Genomic DNA, 20,538 nt, shown 5'->3' with positions numbered 1-20,538 from the left:
TCCTTGAACTCACAGAAATATACATACCTCTGCCTCCTGACTGCTGTGTTTAAAGTCATGCACCACTATTCTTGGCTTTTTTTTTTTAAGATTTATTTGTTGGCACTAGTTTTTCAAATGCTACTTTATTTGGGTTCCTTAAAGCTTATACTTATCTTCCGACCCCCCAACCCCAGGTAGGGGAAAAAGAAGGTTGTAAGGGAAAGGGGACATAGCCTTCTTCCTGCTGGGTAGGGTCGTAGGATTCTTTTAGGGGCAATACCAATATCCATCATCAGGAAATCCAGAAGTCCAGGTAACCAGGAAACCAGCAAGAGCAGCAAACAGTCTTCCTTCAGCTCCTCCAAGTGGCCACCCTTTTTTCCTTTGGGCTATCATATTTATACCCCTCAAAGTCCTCAGAATTCAGCTAATTCCAGCTGGCAAAGACCATGCTGCACGTGAGACAATTATCAGGTGTGGACAAACTAAAGTCCTTCACTTGGGATTATAACAAAAACATGTTTACATATCATAAACCAAAATGTCCGCATTTATTTTTATTTTATGTGTTTGGGTGTTTTGCTTGCATGTATGACTGTGTACCGCTAGTGCATCTGGTGCCCACAGAGGCCAGAAGAGGGTTTTCAATTCCCTGGAACTAGAGTTGTTATGAACCACCTGTGGGTACTGGGAATTGAACTCAGGTCTTCTGGAAGAGCATCCAGTGCTCTTAACTACTGGCATGAGTGCTGAGGATCTGAACTCAGTCTTCATGCTTGTAAATACTTCAAGAACTGGTCAACATTCTTGGCCTCATTCATTCTCTTTAAAAAAAAAAAAATCTGTATTTGTGTGTTATGGATGTGTAGCCTGCAAGGATTAACTGACTACTAGCAGGAGTTTTTGCCTCCTATCATGTAGGTCCAGTCATCCAATATGTCCTCAGGCTTGGTAGCAAGCACCTTTACAGGCTGAGCTTTTTCATTCTCTTTTTGAGACAGTGTTATCACTTACATTACTTCAAAGTCTTGATCCTTCTGTGTTAGCCGCCTGAGTGCTGAGTTCAGCGGGTGTACAAAGGTATCCTGCTCTTCATTTTCTCTGCCATTCCTTTTTATCTTTTGAGACAGGTATGTAGATCTGGATGGCTTGGCCTTCAACTTAGATATATAGACAGGTTGGCCATTAATTCACAGAGCTCTCCCTGTTTCTGCTTCCCAAATGTAGATTATAGGAACTTGCCACCTGACTTGTCCATCTCTGTTTACTTTTTGTTTGACTTTTTGAGATAGGGTTTCTCTACATAGCCCTGGCTGTCCTGGAACTCACTGTGTAGACCAGGCCAGTCTCAAACTCACAGAGATCCGCCTGCCTCTGCCTCTCCACTTCTGGGATTAAAGGCTTGAGTCACTATGCCTGACATCGTTTTTTTTGAGATAGTATGTTGATGATCCTCTTCCTTCCCATGTGCTGGCTTATAGATGTGAGTCTGCCTGGCTAAAGTTACATTCATTTTCCTGTTTTATTTTTGTGAGACAGGGTCTCATGTAGCCCATTCTTGCTTACATGTTCCATATAAGCAAGAACATCCTTATGGCGAAGGATGACTATGAATTTTCATTTCTTCTGTTTCACAAGTGCTGGGACTTGGTGGATTTTCAAAGTAAGTTGTGACAAATTAGCTTCACACACAAACTCTCTATATCTCATAGATTTATTTCAAACCATTTCCTCTTACACATCTTTGTCTTATTCATATTACATGTGTTTGATTTTCAGGCTAGCATACCAAGAGTTGTTGTTAAATATTTTAAATAGATATTTTGTGCGATGTAGGTCCCACTGTTTCTGCCAGCTCAAACGCATGTATAGACAGTGCACACATGGCTATGTTCCAGCTATTTATGAAGTTCCAGCTATTTATGCTCCCTGAAATTGGAATATATATTTATAAAACTTTTACATGTAAAATAATGTTAGTATTTTGAAGGGCTATGGATATTACTCAGAAGTCTAACATAGACAAAGAAAGCCCTTGGTTCATCCCCAGCACTAAATAAATAAATAAATAAATAAATAAATAAATAAATAAATAGATAAATATTTTTTTTCTAACTACTAAAAATATAGTTTGGAAATATAGCTCAGTGCTTACTAGGATGCATAAGGCTGTGGATCCAATAGCGATTACCACCAAAAAATAAAAATTCACAAAAAAAGGAAGATATGAGACCCAGAGGATTGGTTCATGACTGTAATCCAGCATATGGAATATCAAAGCAGGGAGATTGCTCTACATCACAGGCCAGCCTGGCCCACAGTATGTGTTCTATGCCACCACCATGGCTGCAGATTAAGACCCTGCCTCAAGGCAAAAACCAAAAGTGCATATATGTGTGTTAGTTTGTGGGCTTTATGAAAGTGTGCAGGACATGGTCTATGGAGTTGTAGTTTACTATTCTTTACACGACCACACTTGTACAGCTCTGCCCCCGCTACCTCTTTCTGTAGAATGACTGTACCATTGTCATGGCATTCATGGAAGGCAGTTTGTTTCATAGCTTTTCAAATGATGGGATACTTTGTTCAGACAATAGCCTCCGGCAGTGTTTGTCAATCTCTGTATGTGTGTGTGTATCTGTGTAAGATATGTGTTTGTATAGGTGTGTGCTTGTGCATTTGGAAGCCAGGTGTTAATGTTAAGCTTCTTCCTGGGTTACTCTCCTTATTATTTTTGAGAAAGGGTGTCTCTCAACCTAGAAGCTCACAGATTAGGGTAGGCTTGCTGGCTATGAGCTCTAGGGACCCACCCATGTTTGCCTTGCCTGCTCTAGGATTACAGATACGGGATTCAAACTCAGTTGTTCATGATTGCACTTTGCTCTGGTTGAATCTGAAGCTCACTGATTCAGCCTGCAAGCTTCAGGGATGTTCCTATTTCTGCTTCCCCAGTGCTGGGATTACAGGCATTGAACATCTTACCTGGCTTTTTTTAAATGGATGCTAAGAATCAAATTCAGGTCCTTCTGTTCTCATGACAAGTACTTTACTGAGCCATTTTCCTAGCTCCCACAGTTTTGCTATCCCATTACACTAATTTCCATTCTCCAATAAATGTTTACTTGTCAGTATAACAGACTGGTTATAGATAAAGGCATTTATCTATTTAAAAATACTAATTTTTCTTTTACATTGTGTGTGTGTGTGTGTGTGTGTGTGCGCGCGCGCGCATGTGCATGGCAAGCCTCCTACCTCAGCCTTCCCAGTGCTGGAATTACAGCCCAGCTTGGATTATATTTATTTTTGAGACAATGTCTTAATATGTGGCCTTGTTTCATCTCAAACTCACAGAGACCTGCCTGTCTCTCACTCTTGAGTGCTGGTATTAAACCAACCTACCTATCTTCCTTTCTTCCTTGTCATCACTTTTTAACATCAAGCTGAGTGTGCTGGATCACAACTATCATTCTAGCTCCTTGGAGGCTGAGGCAAGTCAAGATGGTTGTTGTGAGCTTGAGGCCAGAGCTTGGGCTACATAGCAAGATGCTATCTCAAAACAAAACAAAAGGATTAGTGAGGTAAAGCATAAGACGGGCTAAGAACAGTGCAGTGCTTTACTATTGTAGGTAATAAGTAGCTGTCCCTCCCTAGTAGCTGCAGAGAAATCTGCATTTTTTTGACCCATCTTATTTAAATGCCTTTAATGAGAGTTCACAGCTCATGACCATATCTTGGAAGTATAGGATTTTATGGTATGAAATCTTGATTTCAGAAACAAAAATTTGAGGAGTTTGAAGTGATTCTGAGTCAGGATAAAAAGGCAAGGGAAATCTTGGAGGCATGAGAAGTGGGAAGAAATCCTGTTCCCGTTCCCTGGAATCTGGTTGAAGCCTTTGCCAGCAGCAGAGCAAGAATTCCAGCACAAATAACAACTGCTGTATTCCCAGCCATAAACCTGTAGTTTTCTAGGACTCTCAAAAGGAGGTGCTCTAGACTATTGTAACACTGGTGACTCCTTGGATGAGTCTGAATATGTCTGAGTTTATGTATACCATGTTGTTACAGGCCAGAGGAGGGCACTGGGTCCCTGGAATTGGATTTAATACCATAAAAATATTGATATTAAAATATATTTAATGGGGGAGAAGATGAGTATAATCAAAATATATAGACTCTTGAAAGAATTAGTAAAACATCATTAAAATATCTTTAAAAAAAAAAAAAAACCTCTACCTCTGCTTTATTATACTGGCTAGTCTTGAAATTCTTTTAAACTGGTGGCACATGCCTTTAATTCCAGCACTCTGGGAGGCAGAGGCAGAGATTGCTGTGAGTTCGAGGCCAGCCTGGTCTACAAAGTGAGTTCAGGACAGCCAGGGCTACACAGAGAAACCCTGTCTTTAAAGCTCAAGCAGTAAGTAAAGCAGTAAGTAAATCCCTTTAGGTGTCAAAGGCATGAATAATTTGGCTTAGTCTGAGCCACGGCCCTTAAAAAGTCTAGGGAAACTCCTCAGGGTGCTAAAGGAGGCAGGATGGAGTTGTGTCACCTTAACACTGACAGTTCTAGAGGGCTTTAGGATTAAGGAGTGGAAATGGGACCTTGTAACTGTAAAATGGAGGTTTGTATTAACATAGGAATTTGGTTCCCAGTTCAATTTACTGAGCTTGGAAGGAGTGCTAGATGACAGATGTGCCTTCTTTCTCCCAGCTGGGCCTTATCAAGAGTATGCATCTGTCAGTCAGGCTTTTCCAAGCTATTAACTGTATTTCTATTTTGAAAATAAAAGCTTTTCAACACTGCAAGTTATTTTTTCAGTTCCTTTTAAACTGTCTTTTTAAATAGTGCATTCCTATAACCAGCAATATGTATTACCGCTAAGAATTTAAGGTAATTAGGTTTTTGTGCCGTTTGAGATATATTTGAAAAGAGCAAAGTTTTTCAGATTATATTTATGTAGAAGCATATTACATTTTCTCATGTTCTCATTATTAATAATAATTCCTCCTCCTCTTCTTCTACTGAGTATAATGCTTATACTGAAGATTTGGATAGAGACAGACCTTTCCTGTCAGCCTTCCCCCCCACTCCCCCTCAGGATAGGGTCCTGGCTATCCTACAACTCTTTATGTAGACCAGGCTGACCACAAATTGAGAGATCCACCTGTCTCTGCCTCCCAAGATTAAAGGTATGGGTCACTACACTTGGCTTTTTCTTTTTTCTTTCTTGTCATCTTTAAGAAGTTGTGAATAATTACAAAAATGTCATTTGTTTAAATCTGTCTGTCAAATGAATTTTGTGGTGCTTGAGATTGAATCCAGGGCTTCATGTGTGCTAGACACGTATTCTTACCAACTGGTTACATCCTCAGCCCTGGTTTTGTTTCTGATGAACCTGCTCCTGTAACCCCTCTTGCATATCCCTGTAACTAACCCCAATAAAACTCATTGGTTCAACAAATTGGACTTTGGTAGTGTCTGTACTTTAGTTGTCATGGGCTCTCTGTCTAGGGTGAGTAGATGTGTGTTGTGTCTCCCCATGAAAAAAAGTTTTGTCATACATAGCAGGCCCCTTTTTTAAAAACAAAAACAAAAGTTTAAGATCCCAGGAGATCTTGCCCCAAAACTTCAGCTATTTAGCTTACTGGTGTTTTGCCTAATAAGCTGAGAAAAGATAAGCTGGCTTTTTGTTTTCATTCTCATACCTAGAAAAATAACCAGAAAAATTTAATTTTACCTTCTTTATGTATGAATGTTACTGTTGAAGTGCTGTTAATTTGGGCATTATGGCTCATGCTTATGATCCATGCTGGATCTGGAGGCTGAGCAGGATTGCCATGAGTTCCAGCCAGCTACAGTGTAAAAAAACAACATAAATAAAACATCACAAAACAAGTATTGTTAAGTGAGGTTAGTCTTAGAAAACAGTGTTGTTGTTGTTTTGTTTTTTTTTTTTTCTATAGGCCCATAATAGTTTTAGGACCTATGATACTGATTTAGTTTCTCTTAAAGGTAGAAAAAAAAAAAAAAAAGACATTTCCCTAAAATTTTGGGTGAAAAAAAAATGCCCGAGACAGGTTTTACTGTATAATCCTAGCTATCCTGGAACTCTGTAGATCAGGCTAGCCTCAAACTCACAGAGATCCCCCTGTCTCTGCCTCCTGAGTGCTAGGATTAAAGGTGTGAGCTACCACCGCCTGGCTGAAAGAAAAAAAAAATTAAATATATTCAGAGTGTCTTTATTGGGATGGCTCCCACTCATGTTGAATCAGGTGCCTTCAATGCTGCTTCCTCCTGAAAGAGCATCCTTCTGTCAGCCTTGCTTTTCTGCCAGTAGGCTGACAGAGAACAGTGGAGCAGCCAACACACAATGTGCATGGCTAAAGACTGTGGTGATTTATGTCATCCTGGGCATTTCACATCCATAAAGTAGGAATTGGGGCTCTGCACCAGGTGCTTTTTCTTGTGTTTCCTCTTCTCGGAGAGGGATGAAGGAGATCCTTTGTAAGAGGCATGTTCTCCTAGGGAGGTTGTCACCACCGGAAAGGCAAGAAGATATTTTAATATATAACTTTTGTAACAATGCAGCTATAATCATATAATTTTAATTGGTTTGTTGTTGAAAAAGAATCCTGTTGTGTGACAAAATTTCTCTCGAGGGGATGCAATACATACGTCTACTCCTAGACAGGAACCCACTACAGACCTAAGTACAGATACCGCCAAAGTTCAGTTTGATGAACCACTGCCGTTTATTGGGGTTATTTATAGAAATATGGGTGAGGGGTTACTTACAGGAGCAGAAATGATTCAAAGACATCTGCATTACGAAAGCCTGCCGCAGAATGGATGACGGCTCACAGAGCTGTGAACCTGGAGCACACTGTAAAAGAGTGTGTCTTTTCCAAGTGCCTCAGTTGGTCTAAACCTCTTCCAGGCAGCTCATCTGGTTTCTGCTTCTTCCAGGCAGCTGGTCTGGCCTAGAGTCTCATTTACTGCTCAGCTACCCTGCATCTCAGCTGGACTCTTCCACTTTTATTGCTTATACTGGCAGGGCAGTACCTTGTGAATCTGGTCAGTTTCAGGGACTTCCTGAAGCTGCAGTGAGTTTTCTACTTAAGGGGGTTCTTTTTTTGTTTGTTTGCTCCTAAATTTTATTTGTGTCTTAATCCTCGTTGTCCTCCTCCTCCTGGTTAATCTGGAAGTATGCAGTTCATACCTCTCTTTGCTGTTGGTAACATGCGACCAGTCTTGAAGATTGTTCCTCAAGTATTTTTTGATGAGATATTTCAAATACCTGTTAGAGAAAAACACCTCAGAGGTGACAGTGATCTTGCTCTTGCTCCGTTAGATGGTCACAACCCTTCCACCAAGATTCCCAGCTTTCCCATTCACCTTGATTCTCTCCTGGAGGAACTGCTCAAAGTTGGCAGCATCCATGATTTCATCTTCTACAGGACGGGTGCAGTCAAGGGTGGACCTCAAAACCTGCCTCTTCCCCCTCCCCCTTTGCCATAAGCTTTTTCACAGGCACAATGGCGGCAGAGGAGGCAGAAAGGGAGCTTAAGGTTCTTGAAGGATGAAATGTGTCAATTCTCAGAGAAAACTGTTATTCAACAGTAGGCCAGGCTGGCTCTGTAGTCTAGATAACCTTGAATTTGTGGCTTGTCTTGCCTTGGCCTCCCAAGTGCTAGGATTACAGGTATATCCAGCATGTGCTGCTATTTTTTTTCTCTCCCCCACTTTTTTTTTTGTTGTTGTTTGTATATTTGTGCTATTTTTTTTTTGTGTATGAATGCTTTGTCCACACTTGAGTACATGTATAACAAATGTGTATACCTGGTACCCTCAAGGTCAGAAGGGGACAATGGCTCATGTTGTAGTAAATAAAAATGAGTGTTGGGCCTTCTAATGTTTATCATTATCCCTAAGATTATCATAGCTGTATTATCTAACCTGTTATCACAAATAATAAGACACAGACACCTGTTCAGTTTTATAATTGCCTTATTTACCTTGGGCCAGGCAGATATTCCTACCTATGCTGTCTAACATCACCATCCATCTCACAGCCAATTTCCAATGCCATCCTTCGTAGCCATTCTATCTTCCATCCATAATCTTACAAATACTTGCTTTTATTCTTCATTATTTATTCTGGGCCTTTTCATGCCATCATTGGGGTCTTTTCTCTAAGCTCCACATGGTTTCTTCTCCAGGCTAACCCATCCCATTGGTGGCATCCTCCTTCCTTTTCTCTTCCCATCCGTCTCCTCCTGTGATCTCTAGTGAAACTTCCCCAAAGCCTGGGAACTTCAGCCATGCCTGTCCCATTCTGCCCTGCCCAGATATAGGCTGTTTAATTAGCCAATCAGGTATAATGACTTAGGCAGGTTTATACAGAGGGCCAGTAATTAGCATCAGACCAACCTCCAACAGGAACACCTGGAACTAAAGTTACAGGCAGTTGTGAACTGCCATTAAAATAGCCATGTGTGCTATTTTTTTCTCAGAAGACCAAATGGTAGCCATTCGGGGAGCGTGCTTTGTGGCTGATCATAATTTCTGAATAACTGTCTGCAAAGACATTTTTAGTGGTATATAAATTTTCCATTTATATAAATGTATTTAAAAGATTATTCAGCCAGGTGGTGGTTGTGCCTGCCTTTAATCCCATCATTCGGTAGGCATATCTGTAAATTCAAGTTCAGCCTGGTCTATAGACAGCTGAAGTCTACACAGAAAAAGCACATGTGGGAAAGGCACTTGATGCCAAGCTTTAAGATCTGAGTTTAACCCCTGGGACCCACATAGTAGAGAATTGACACCCACAATTTTTTTTCTGAGTTCTGCAAACTCTCCATAGTACCTGTGCCCACACATACACACATACACACAATTAAGAAACAGATGTAAATTTTTACAGTGTAAAAAGAATAACCTAAGGAAATCTGAATAAACGTTAGCTTTATAAAAATGGTTGTTTACTGTAAGGCATGTCCTCTTTAGTATCTAATCTTAAAATGCCCCTTTTAAAATGTTAATAGATGGTGCGTGTGTTTGTGTGCATGCCCATGTGCCACAGTGCATGTGGAGGTGAGAAGGCAACTTGTGGTAGGTAATTTTTTTATGTGGGTTCTCAGGGATTGAACTCAGGTCATCAGGGTTGATGGCAAAAACTATGTTGATTACCATAATCTCTCTTTTGGAGACAGTAGTGCTCTTCATGTAAAATAAGCATGGCCTTTTCTATGTATTCGCATAATTTTTCAGTTTTTTTTTTCTGCCATAAGTTTTGGGTTTTTCCTTTAGTCCAGCCATGCAGAATACTTGTTTTATTCCATCTAGTTCTCTATGGTAGTAGGAAGTTTCTTTAACAAACTTTAACAAGTTTCTTTTAAGTATGAACAATTAGGGAAGATCTGCTTGAGTAAAATGTGAGAAACATGGTCTTTGCGTGTAATATAGGGGCAGTAGAAAGGATTGATTCATTTTTTTTCCAAGACAGGTTTTTCTGTGAACTACTCTGTAGACCAGGCTGGTCTTAACTTCACTGATATCCACCTGCTTCTGCCTCTAGAGTGCTGGGATTAAAGGTTGTGTCATCACACCTGGTTAGTTTTTAGATTTTAAATGTTGAAGGTTGAACCCAGGGTCTTGTGCATATACTTTTGCAAGTACTCTCCTCTGGTCTGTATCTCTTCTCCTTTCTTTCTTCTGGAGATAGGTACTTTACACTCACCTTGAACTTACTTAATAGCTTTGTCTTGTTTGGGAACTTACAATTTTCCTAAGTGCTAGATTATAGGCATTTATCATCATTTCTGGCTAAGGATGGCTCCGCTCCCCTCCCCCTTGGTTTTTTGAGACAAGGTCTATTTAGTTCTGGCTGTCAATATGTAGACCAGGCTGGCCTCAAACTGACGGAGATCCACTTGCCTCTGCCTCTGAGTGCAGGATTAAAGTATGTACCATCACAGCCAGCTAAGGATGAACTTTAAAGGAAAACAGAATACAACTAAGTACAATTTGAAGAACACTGCATTGAAAGTAGAATGCAACCATTTATTCAATTACTTGAAAAAGCAATTAAAAACCCAGTCACTTGGTCCCTGTGGACGTAGCACAATTTGTAGAGTGCTTGCTTAGCATGCACTCTAAACCAAGTTTAGCAACAGCATCTATTTGTACTTGAAGGTGGGGCCAGGAGGATCAGAAGTTCAAAGTCACCCTTTGTTATATAAGTTTGAAGCCAGCAAGGGATACATGAAACCCTGTTTTAAGCAAAAATGGTTACTTGGTAAACCCAAACTAAATCACTGAAATAGGTATGGCTGTATTAATTGTAGATTAGCATATAAAAATACAAATTCTCAAAGGACACTCAGACTCTAACTTCCAACATTTTTACATGTTAAGTAGACTCCACTCTGAACACACGTGGGTAGTGTACCTGTTAGGTGTTCTAGTGGTGCATCTTGAAAATTTGTTTAATTAAAAAAAAATTAACCTGGAGGATCATTTCAAAAGAAGTTGAGAGAAAAACAGCAGAGTGGGTAAGCTGTACATCTTGTCAGCTGGAAGGAGCTGGAGTTGTAAGAAAGTCATGCCTTTTGAGTCAGTGTCAGCACTGGAGGTCTTGCAAGAAGCTTTAGAAAGAGTGGGGAGACATCTTTAGAGAAAACAATGAGGAAGCCCAGAATGTCAGGGCAGCGAACTTAGGATTTCAGCAAAGAGAGAAGTTGTTTACAAAACCAGCTAGTCTTGTCATTGAAAATTCAGTAAACAGTTGGTGAAAATTGTTAAATTCTGGTATGTTTGCCTGGAATAGGGAAAGAGCACCAAAGATCATTTCTATTGCTCTTTTCCATGCAAGTTCTTCTCACAGATTTTTCAATTAGAAATGCTATTTGGGTTGTCTTTTTTGAGGTGCTACTGAGTCATTCATATTTTAGGGGCAGACATTTAAAAATAAATTTTTAACTTGTTCTTTTTTATGTGTATTGGTGTTTTGCCTGCATGTATGGTCAGATCTTGGAGTTACAGTTGTGAGCTACTGTGTGGGTGCTGGGAATTGAACCTAGGTCCTCTAGGAAGAGCTTTCAGTGCACTTAACCACTAAACCATCTCTCCAGTCCCTTAGGAGCAGACATTTTAATACTAAATAAACTCAAAGTTTAGTCTCAGAAAATAGGATTTTTGAGAAAGCATTACAACCCTTGAGAAGGCAACTTGGTTTAGTAGGAAAGGTTTCTGTAGTCTGAGAAGAGGTACATGTTAAAGAAACTGTTGTTTTTAGTTTTGCCTAAGATCTTCAATGCTATCCTCAAATCATGGGTTTCAGAATGATTTCAGAAGTCTAAGCTTTAGTTCTGGGTTTGATTAGAATAGGCATTTACTGCCTCTGTGTTGCATATCTCTTCAGAAAGAGCTAAGTAAAAAGAAGCAAGTCAGATCAATCTTGATAGTTATCACTGCCTTTCCTCTTGGCTCCAACCTTACAATCTGTTTTCCTTCAAAGTGTTTGTATTATCACCTAGAACAGAATAAGTTTTCCTATTATCTCCCAGTTCTTCTGAAGAGTGAAAAGTTTAGGAATACGGACTGCAGTTTTTCTACTCAATTATTTCTTTGTACCCCTTTTCACTTTAAACACTACTTACTCCTGGATTAGCAGCATTAAAGTAGTAAGTGGTAGAGAAAGAAAACTAAAATCTTTGATGTCGTTTGGTAACTGCTTGACATACTTGTTGGTTAATGTTTTCTTTACATCTTAAAACTTCAGTTTTTTGAAGAAACAACAACAGAAAATAAACAGGATCAAGGCACTAAATTTCAGATAAAACTCTCAGGCAAATTTCTTAGCCACATGTATTTAGGACATCTTTTCATGTTGTTATCAGGCAGTTTAGTGGCAGCTCTTCTAACTTCAGCGAGCCTTTGCTTTCAGTGTCTAGGTAGCCTAGGCTGCCCTGATGGAATTCAGATTAGCCTTGAACTTGCAGCATTTCTTCAGCCTCAGTGTTGGGAATACAGGCATATATTTCCATTCTCTGCTCTCAGCAAGGCTTTCTCCCATTTCCTAGTGTTCTTGTTGGTGAATATTAGAAAACTGCATATTCTTCTTTCATGGTGTTTGCTTCAAGGTTTTCCTTGAATGCTCTGGAGCTTTCCAACCCCACAGCATTTTGTACAGGAGATCCTCAGATTCTCTTGATGGACCTGTGAAGCCAGGGGGTGTCTACGGGGCTTCGTGTGGGTGGGGTTGGGTACCGCAGGGGCGGGGCCGGTGAGGAGTCCCTGGGAAGGGCTGACAAGTCTCGTTGAGAAAGGCCCTTTGGGCAGTAGTTATCAGAATTTTCACGAAGGCTTCGAGTACAAGGTTGAAGGAATTGGGTACCTCTCTCCTGCCTCGCCTTTCTTGATTCTGGAAGCTTCAGTAGTTCTTTCTGGGTTGCTAAGACGCGAAAAGGCTGTGGCTTCGGCTCCGGGGGCGGATCCCAAGGGTCTTGACGCTGCTCGGGGCCGTTTGGCCTCCGGGTGTTGGGGGAGGGGCAAAGAGGTGCTGCTCGCGCCTCCCTTTGCGCCTGCGCGGCGGGCTCCAGGCGGCTAGCAGCGCGTGCGCGGTGACGTGGACGTCCGGTGCGTGCGCAGGCTCTTCAGCTGAAGCGGACACACGGTGTGCGAACCCATCAGAATAACCCGCCCCTAGAGGGATATGAAGGACTCGGGGTAAGGCCGACCACGCCCCGCACGGTAACTCTCGGGCCTGGGTGGAGGGCGTCGCTTCAGTAGTGGCCCGGCTGGAGTTTTTTTGAGAGTTTAAACCACTTGTGTACTTGAACGGCTTGACTAGCGTTCCACAGAGAGCTTCGCACGCCTGGGCCTGGCTGGGCCTTGCGCAGTGCAGCCTTCGGTCCCTTGAGCGAGTTGCGCATGTCTTCTCGCGTGTCTTCCCGACCTCACTTCCGTGTCGCTCCGCGAACTAGCTAGGAACATCGACGCCGGAGACCGTGACCACGAGGCGGGCGGGGTGAGAAGTGCCCATGGCACGCCTCTGCCCTCGCGTGCGTGGGGTGTTGAACAGCATGGCACCTTCCGCGTGACGATTTCTAGCCTGGCTGTAGGTCGAAACCTGCGCTGACAGCGCAGGTTTTAGTTCGGCTCTCGGTGTTTCAACTCCCCGAGGGAAACAGCCAGCGTCTATTTCTCCAAGGAGCAGGGGTGCAGTGGTTTGACACCTAGACTAAACTGGTCCAAATGTAGGCAAGGTCTCGAATTTAATAAATAGAGGGGTCGATTAGTGAGCTGAATGGGAATGGGAACTTAGTAAACAAAGGAGATGTGAGGTGTAAGTGCAAAATCGAAGGCGGAGTAAACAGGTGGGGAACAGGTGGTGTTTTCCGTTTCTCTTTGTGGGTTAGCCATGACTGGTTTTCTGTTCATAGGACTTCCCCTTTCTCTTGAATTTTTGAGTAGGCTTTTGGCTTGAGTGTAAGGTGCGCAGGGCCATTGGTAAGCTTACTACCACTAAGAATCTGATCGAAGATTATAGAGAAGTTGGGAGTCTTTCAAACTGGTGAAATTGGTGGCCGAGTATATTGCTGTCAAGTTTTTGCCCTCACTTTCCTTCCCCGGGAATGTCTTTTTTTTTCCTCTGGCAAAAGGATGGAAGCAGGGATGAGTGGAGAGTGTCTGAAAAGAAGAGTGCCTTGATTGACAGAACAGGAAAAATCCCCGTCTGAGGGAGACCCACGTTGTTCTCGTTGGCGGAGCAGACACGAGGATCTTGAGAAGTTAGGGCCCACTTCTGTTCAGCCTGTGCGTGTTGTTGAGCTTGCCAACCTTGAGTGGCCAAGTGCCTAGAAAACCCTGCTTGGCCTGCTTGCTTTTTGGGCACGACGCTGCTGCAGTTAAGATGCAGGCCAGTGTCCTGACGGCTGCTGGGAAATGGGCTGGCGGGGAGGCGCCTTTGGTAGTCTCCTAGGTAACCGAAAGCGGCTGAACAGCCCCAGGATCGCAGGGTTCCGCCTGGCTGCACGTGATCCTTAGGACTCTACCCTGGAAGTTTTCTTAGAGACATTTTTTCCACGTTGTTTCTGGCTAGCTGTCTTCTGTAGTTGAAAAGCCGACTAACTGGAGGCTTTTTTTTTTTTTTTTTTTTTTTAAGATACATAGGTAGTGAGTTTGGTCCACTTAACTGCTATACAACTGGAAGACTTGACAAAATTTAGTTCCCTGGGTGCTTTGGCATATTTATTTCAAAATTGCTGTTCATTTCTGGTGTAAAGGTTAGTTTTTCAAATTCTACCTAGTAACTCGTAGGCACCTGAAAGCGTGTTAGCTTGAATAGTTTCAGATTCTTAGCTAGGAATGGAAATACTTAATAAAGTTTGATTTTTAAAATACTGTTTAATTTAACCGAGGGACAAGCATCGTAATGAGCCTGCTATACAATAATTTATTTATTGTTTGAAAGGGTATGGTTAGCATGGATATTCATGATATTCAGAATGTGTTGACCATCTTTGTAAAGTTGTGTTTTAAAAGTAATGTATTTACTTGGAATTTTTACTTGGTGTAGTTAATTTTTTTTTTTTTTTGGCACAGTATGTAAATCATTAAACTGGGTTGCTACCTAGTATGATTTGTGGGTTGTATTAGGGTCACCATTACAGTAAAAATTTCCCAAAGACCCTTGGTGAAAAAAAATTTGTTACAGTTCATGCAACTTGCTACACTGTTTTAAACTATATCCATTAGCGATTGTATGTGTAGTGAGGGGACTTGGAGAATTTTTCTCTTTACAACTAAACCTTTTTAAAAGATTTATGTATACAGTGTTCTGCCTGTATGTACACCTGAATGCCAGAAGAGGGCACCAGTTCTCATTATAGATGGTTGTGAGCCACCAGGTGGTTGCAGAAATTGAACTCAGGACCTTTAGAAGAGCAGCGAGTGCTCTTAACCAATGAGCTCACTCTCTCCCCCCCCTTCTCCCTCCGTCCTGCTCTGCTCCCTTCACCCTCCTCTCTTTTCCTTTTTTTTTTTTTTAAGACAGTTTCTCAGTGTAGCCTTGGTTGTTCATGAAACTCTGCCTCCCTCTTCCTATCTCTGTAGGAAGGCCCTTTCCTACTCTTAATCTAGGCAAATGCTTGATGAAGAAAGGCTGAACCAAAACCTTTTGAATTTTAAAATGTAAGTAGATCAGGCTGGCCTGGAACTCACAGAGATCCTCCTGTGTTAGCCGGCCTAGTGCTGGGATTAAAGGTTTGCACCACTGGCCTGTGTTAAAACTTTAAGAGAGCAAAATACAGAGTACTTTAGAATATTGCTGGAAAAGACTTTTTTTCTTTCCTGGAGTAACCCAGCACTTCTAAAGTACATTTGACTTTTGCAGTAGACATTTTGGTTATCTTAGACTTCAGAGTGGTCTTTGTATGTGTGAAACTGTGTTCGCCAATTGACAAGGGGTAGACGAGAAAAATAAACATAGGGCTGGGGATATGGTTTAGTGGTAACCCACTTGAATTCTTGTGAGGGTCCCTGACTGGTTCAGTTATCAGTACTACTGGGTATGGGGCTGTTATTATTGTTTTTAGTTGTATCATGATAGTTTGGGGTCATAAGTTGGCTCTTTGATTTTATGCATTTTGGTTAACTGGTGGAATACTGATCGGTTTAGTTTTTTTAAAAATACTGCAAGTTCTGACTTTTCCTGTTTTTCATGCATATTTTCACATTTTTATTAGTTGCCAGTGTACAAAGTTGAAATAAAGCATTTCCCCCAACCCCCTTGGTGGAAGTGATGGGCCAGGCAGGGTCTCATGTAGCCCAAGCTGACCTTGAACTTGATTTTATGCCTCAGTGCTTGGGGGTTTATAGGCATGCACCACCTTGTCTAAAAAAAATTTTTTTTTTTTCCTTAAATGTAGTGCTTTGTGTAGACAAGCAGTCTGGTGACCTGAGTATATCTCATCCCCAATGTGAGTTTTCAGCTCTTAATTTTGTTCAGGCAAAGGGAAAACTAGATTTTGTATACCTCTACTATGGTGTGTAACTTTTTGTGAGTTCTCTAAGTTTGAGCATATTACAGACTTAACAGGTAACTTGTCAAACTTTTTGTTTTCTCAGTGTGTGATGACAAAACTAACTAAACATGAGTTTTAGAAAAGTAGTTTTTTTTATGGATAAAATCCTAAGGCAGCATTAGAAGATAATTACTTTAAATCTTACCTACCTTAGTCCCTCCTTTAATTCCCAGCACTGCAAAACACACATCCACATACTTTAGTAATTTGAATCCCAGGAATCCAGAGCCCAGTATATTTCTGAAGAATGCATCCAAGGTCAGCCTAGCTAATAGTGAAACATTGTCTCAAAACAAACAAACAAACAAACAAACAAACACCAAGATTAAACAAAAACTACTGTAACCCAGAAGAACTTTTCTCTGCTCATGGATGTCAGTGCTTTAGCATTAAGTACTAGATTCTCTCCCTGTAAGCCCCTCAAGGCAAGAGTGGCTAGACCAGACCTGAGGACCTCCAACCGCCAGGCTCTGCCCACACTGGACCCAGCCCCTCAAGGTGTGGGCGGCCAAGCTCTACTCTGCAGAGTAAAACTTCACAAGATGAGGGCACTCTGGAAAGCTCTCCCCCCAAGAAACCCTTTATAAAGTCACCTCGAAGTGTTTAGCTGTTCTCACTCAACCTGGCATAGCTACCTTTCTGTTTTTCCCAATCTCTTATGTGAGGTTCGTGTGTGGTGTGACTTTGTGGGTTTCCTTGGCTTTCTACTGCCAGGAAACCTTTCCCTTCAGAGCTGTAACATTTGTACCACCCCACCACCACCCCTTTAATCTCAGCCTCAACTCTTGGCAATCCTCTTGTCTTACCAGCCCTTCCGATGGCTTAATGGGTGTGACCAGTCAGGCCTCACCAGGTGTTCTATTTAGTCTTGGGTGATTTGGAACTCGCTGTGTAGATCAGGATGGCCTTGAACTCACAGAGATCCTCCTGCCTCTGCCTCCCAAGTTCTGAGATTAAAGGAGTATGCTACCATACTTTGCTATTTATAATTTTTGAGCTCTACTTCACCTAACACAAAATGTGTAGTTTTAAGTGCACCAGGGCTTGGAGAGATGATTCTGCGGATAGAGCACTTAAATGTTAGGACTGGAGGGAGTTCTTGTCTCCAGTACCCAAGAGCCTCCCTGACTGTAGCCTAAACTGCCCTTTGAGCTTTAAGTAATCTTCCTGCTTTAGCCTTCTAATCACTAGGGTTATGTCATGAGACCCACACCCAGTTTATATAGTTTTTCTTAAATGAAATACAAAATTTTAGTTTGTGTAACATTAGAGGATTTTTGTTATTATTATTTTTTTTGAGAGGTAGGATATGAGTAATTTTTAACTAGTTACAGTAGATTAAAATTAGTTAAAAGGTGATGGAAATGAGTAGGGTAATTGGGAATAGTGGGCCATGACTATAATCCCAGTACTTGAGAGGCAGACATAGGAGGATTGCTTTAAGTTTGAGGCTAGGTTGGTCTACATATTGAGACTCTGACTCTGTCTTAAGAAACCCTTTCCTCACCCCTACCCTGAATTATTATTATTATTTAGAGAATGATTAGCATTCCAGAACAAATACCTTTACGATGCTTGAAAAAGACTGTAAGCTGTGTCTTAAAAGAATTAGGAATATTTTTAAAATAATATGATCAGTTGTATTTTTCTTTTTTTAAGATAGAATCTTATGTATCCCAGGGTGATCTTGAATTCCTTGAAATTCTTTTTAATTATTTTTTGGCAATTTCATGCTTGTATAGAATCAATTAGTCATTTCCTCCCTCATTACCCTTTTTCCTCTCTCCCTCTCCAGTTGAAACCTGTTATCTCAAGTCATCCTCTTGCATTGATGTTTTGTGTGTGTGTCTCAGTGAGTTTATAAAGTTTTTAAAAACATTATTATTGTGTGCTTGTGTGCCACATGATGAGTATGGACGTCAAAAGAAAAGTTTTTGGAATCAGTTCTTTTTATTCACTTTTTTGTAAGGTTCAGGAACTGAACTCTGATCAACAGGCTTGCCTGGCTAGTGCCTTTTACTGCTGAGCCATCTCCTTGGCCTCCACAGGGTTTAAGGAAGGTTGCTTGCATGAGCATGGTTAAGTTTACTTGTGACAATTTACTGGACCATGGTTAAGTTTATTTGTGGCTATACCACTGATGACTTTGAACTCTTATCACCCAGCTGCTGAGAGTACAGGCCTACTCCACTACTCCTGGTTTCTGCAGGGCTAGAAATTGAACCCAGGGCTTCAGGTGTGCTAGGCATATCTCTACCAAATGAGCTGCTATTCCAGCCCTAACTTTTGTAGATTTGTTTGCAAAATTCTGAGTTGTTTATAAAGGTTTTTGTTCTGTTTTTCGTTTTAGGATGAGAAGGCATTTGTGACTATGTATTGACTTCAATTTTCTTACTACTGAATTTCTTACTGGAATCATGGAAGAGAAACAGCAAATTATATTGGCCAATCAAGATGGTGGGAAAGTGACAGGAGCAGCACCTACCTTCTTTGTCATCCTAAAACAGCCAGGAAATGGCAAAACAGATCAAGGAATTTTGGTTGCTAATCGAGATGCCTGTGCTTTGTCAAGTAGGGTGTCATCACCAGAAAAATCTAAAGGCAAGATTTGCCTTCCAGCTAACTGTACTGTGGGAAGAATCACCGTCACCTTGGATAACAACAGCATGTGGAATGAGTTTCATCACAGAAGCACAGAGATGATTCTGACCAAGCAGGGAAGACGGATGTTTCCTTATTGTCGCTATTGGATAACAGGCTTAGATTCAAATTTAAAGTATATCCTTGTAATGGACATATCTCCTGTGGATAATCATCGTTATAAGTGGAATGGCCGTTGGTGGGAACCCAGTGGGAAGGCTGAACCCCATATTTTGGGGAGAGTTTTCATTCATCCAGAATCTCCTTCCACAGGTCATTATTGGATGCATCAACCAGTATCTTTCTATAAACTCAAACTTACCAACAATACACTGGACCAGGAAGGGCATATTATTTTGCACTCTATGCATCGTTACCTGCCAAGGCTTCATTTGGTGCCTGCAGAAAAGGCTACAGAAGTGATACAATTAAATGCCCCTGGTGTTCATACTTTTACTTTCCCCCAGACTGAATTCTTTGCAGTAACAGCTTATCAGAACATTCAGATTACCCAGTTGAAAATAGATTACAATCCATTTGCCAAAGGCTTTCGGGATGATGGGTTGAGCAGTAAGCCCCAGAGAGATGGAAAACAAAAGAATAGCTCTGATCAAGAAGGCAATAATAGTGTTTCTAGTTCTCCTGGTCACCGTGTTCGCCTTACAGAAGGCGAGGGATCGGAGATACATTCATGTGATTTTGATCCTGTGGTAAGGGGTCATGAAACATCAAACCTAGGTTTGGAGAAGCCTCCTCATAATGTAAAACAAGACCTTCTTGGATTTATGAGTACTGATTCAGCACTTGAAGTTCCTCAGTTGAAACATGAGATTTCTGAAAAGTAAGTAATAATTTTTCTTCTTAAAAACTTACATGTAGTGCATGTGTGTGGGTCAAAGGACAACTTTATTGAATTGCTGTCCATGTGGGTCTGGGACATCCAGTGCGGTACCTTTACCCACTGATCATACCTCTGGTTGCTGTTTCTGTGCTTAAAAATAAAAAGATGGAGATGGGTCAGATTTCGGAGTTAATTCATTGGTTCTGTGGGACACTGGAGATGTTGACAGTATCAGTTGCTATAAAGTAAAGCCACACCTGCTTTTAATTTTTTGATATGAGAGCTTACTTTTCTGTGATGAATATACACTGGGTTCAGGATCTAGAATTACAGGCAGATTGGATAATTTATCAAAATAGAACGCTTTTATTTGTGGCTTGTTCCTTGTTTACACATGTAGACCATCCATGATTAATTGTGGAAAAGAGGGAAAAACTTAATTATAACTGAAACAGTTTATCCAATTAAGGCATAAGATGTACTCATTAAAAGCTGAATTTACTGCTGTAAGATCATCCTAACCCATAAGTTGCCCAAATAAAATAGAATTTGAAAATTATTACCTATGAAAATATCCTAATGTATTTTCTAAAAATAAATTCATTTTATATAATTGAACCTCTGTGTAGAAAAACATACAACTCCAAAATCTGGAATAATTCTAATACCAAACAATTCAGGTAAGAGGTACTCAACTTCTGTGTGTTTTATATTATATGTTGGTACTTCATTTCAGTACTCTGTATGTACAGATATGTGCTGCTGAGTAATATCCACTATAAATATGTGTGTGTGCATACATACATATACTTCCATATTTTACATTTGTTTATTTTTTTAGTCAAGGTTTCAGTGTATAGTGTAGCCTGCTTAGAGCTTGCCATATTTAGCCCAGCTTGACCCCAAACTCAGAGTCCTTCTGTTTCCTCCTCCAAGCTACTGGGATTACAGATGTGCATCTATGGTTGGCTCTTATTTTTTAATTT

At 40.9% G+C, this 20,538-nt stretch overlaps 1 protein-coding gene and 1 pseudogene across 7 annotated transcripts in view; one reads left to right on the top strand and one right to left on the bottom strand.

Moving 5' to 3' along the window:
- Mga (MAX dimerization protein MGA) overlaps window positions 1-20,538 on the top strand; it is a 92,621-nt gene that overhangs the window by 12,137 nt on the left and 59,946 nt on the right. For 5 of the 7 annotated variants that reach the window (XM_055593250.1, XM_055593063.1, XM_055593293.1 and 2 more), the window contains exons 1-2: window positions 12,675-12,736; window positions 18,422-19,552. In XM_055593250.1, coding sequence (XP_055449225.1) covers window positions 18,489-19,552 — 1,064 coding nt within the window. In that variant the 5' untranslated portion in view covers window positions 12,675-12,736; window positions 18,422-18,488. Of the gene's footprint in view, window positions 1-12,674; window positions 12,737-18,421; window positions 19,553-20,538 lie in introns of those variants that run through there. The other 2 variants (XM_055593182.1, XM_055593117.1) reach the window with 2 other exon arrangements.
- On the bottom strand, window positions 7,146-8,069 carry LOC129682294 (60S ribosomal protein L22-like; annotated as a pseudogene).

Source organism: Psammomys obesus, unplaced genomic scaffold, assembly GCF_907164565.1.
Source record: "Psammomys obesus unplaced genomic scaffold, mPsaObe1.curated_primary_1811, whole genome shotgun sequence".
Classification (NCBI taxonomy): domain Eukaryota; kingdom Metazoa; phylum Chordata; class Mammalia; order Rodentia; family Muridae; genus Psammomys; species Psammomys obesus.
This window is presented reverse-complemented; position numbering and strand designations above follow the sequence as displayed.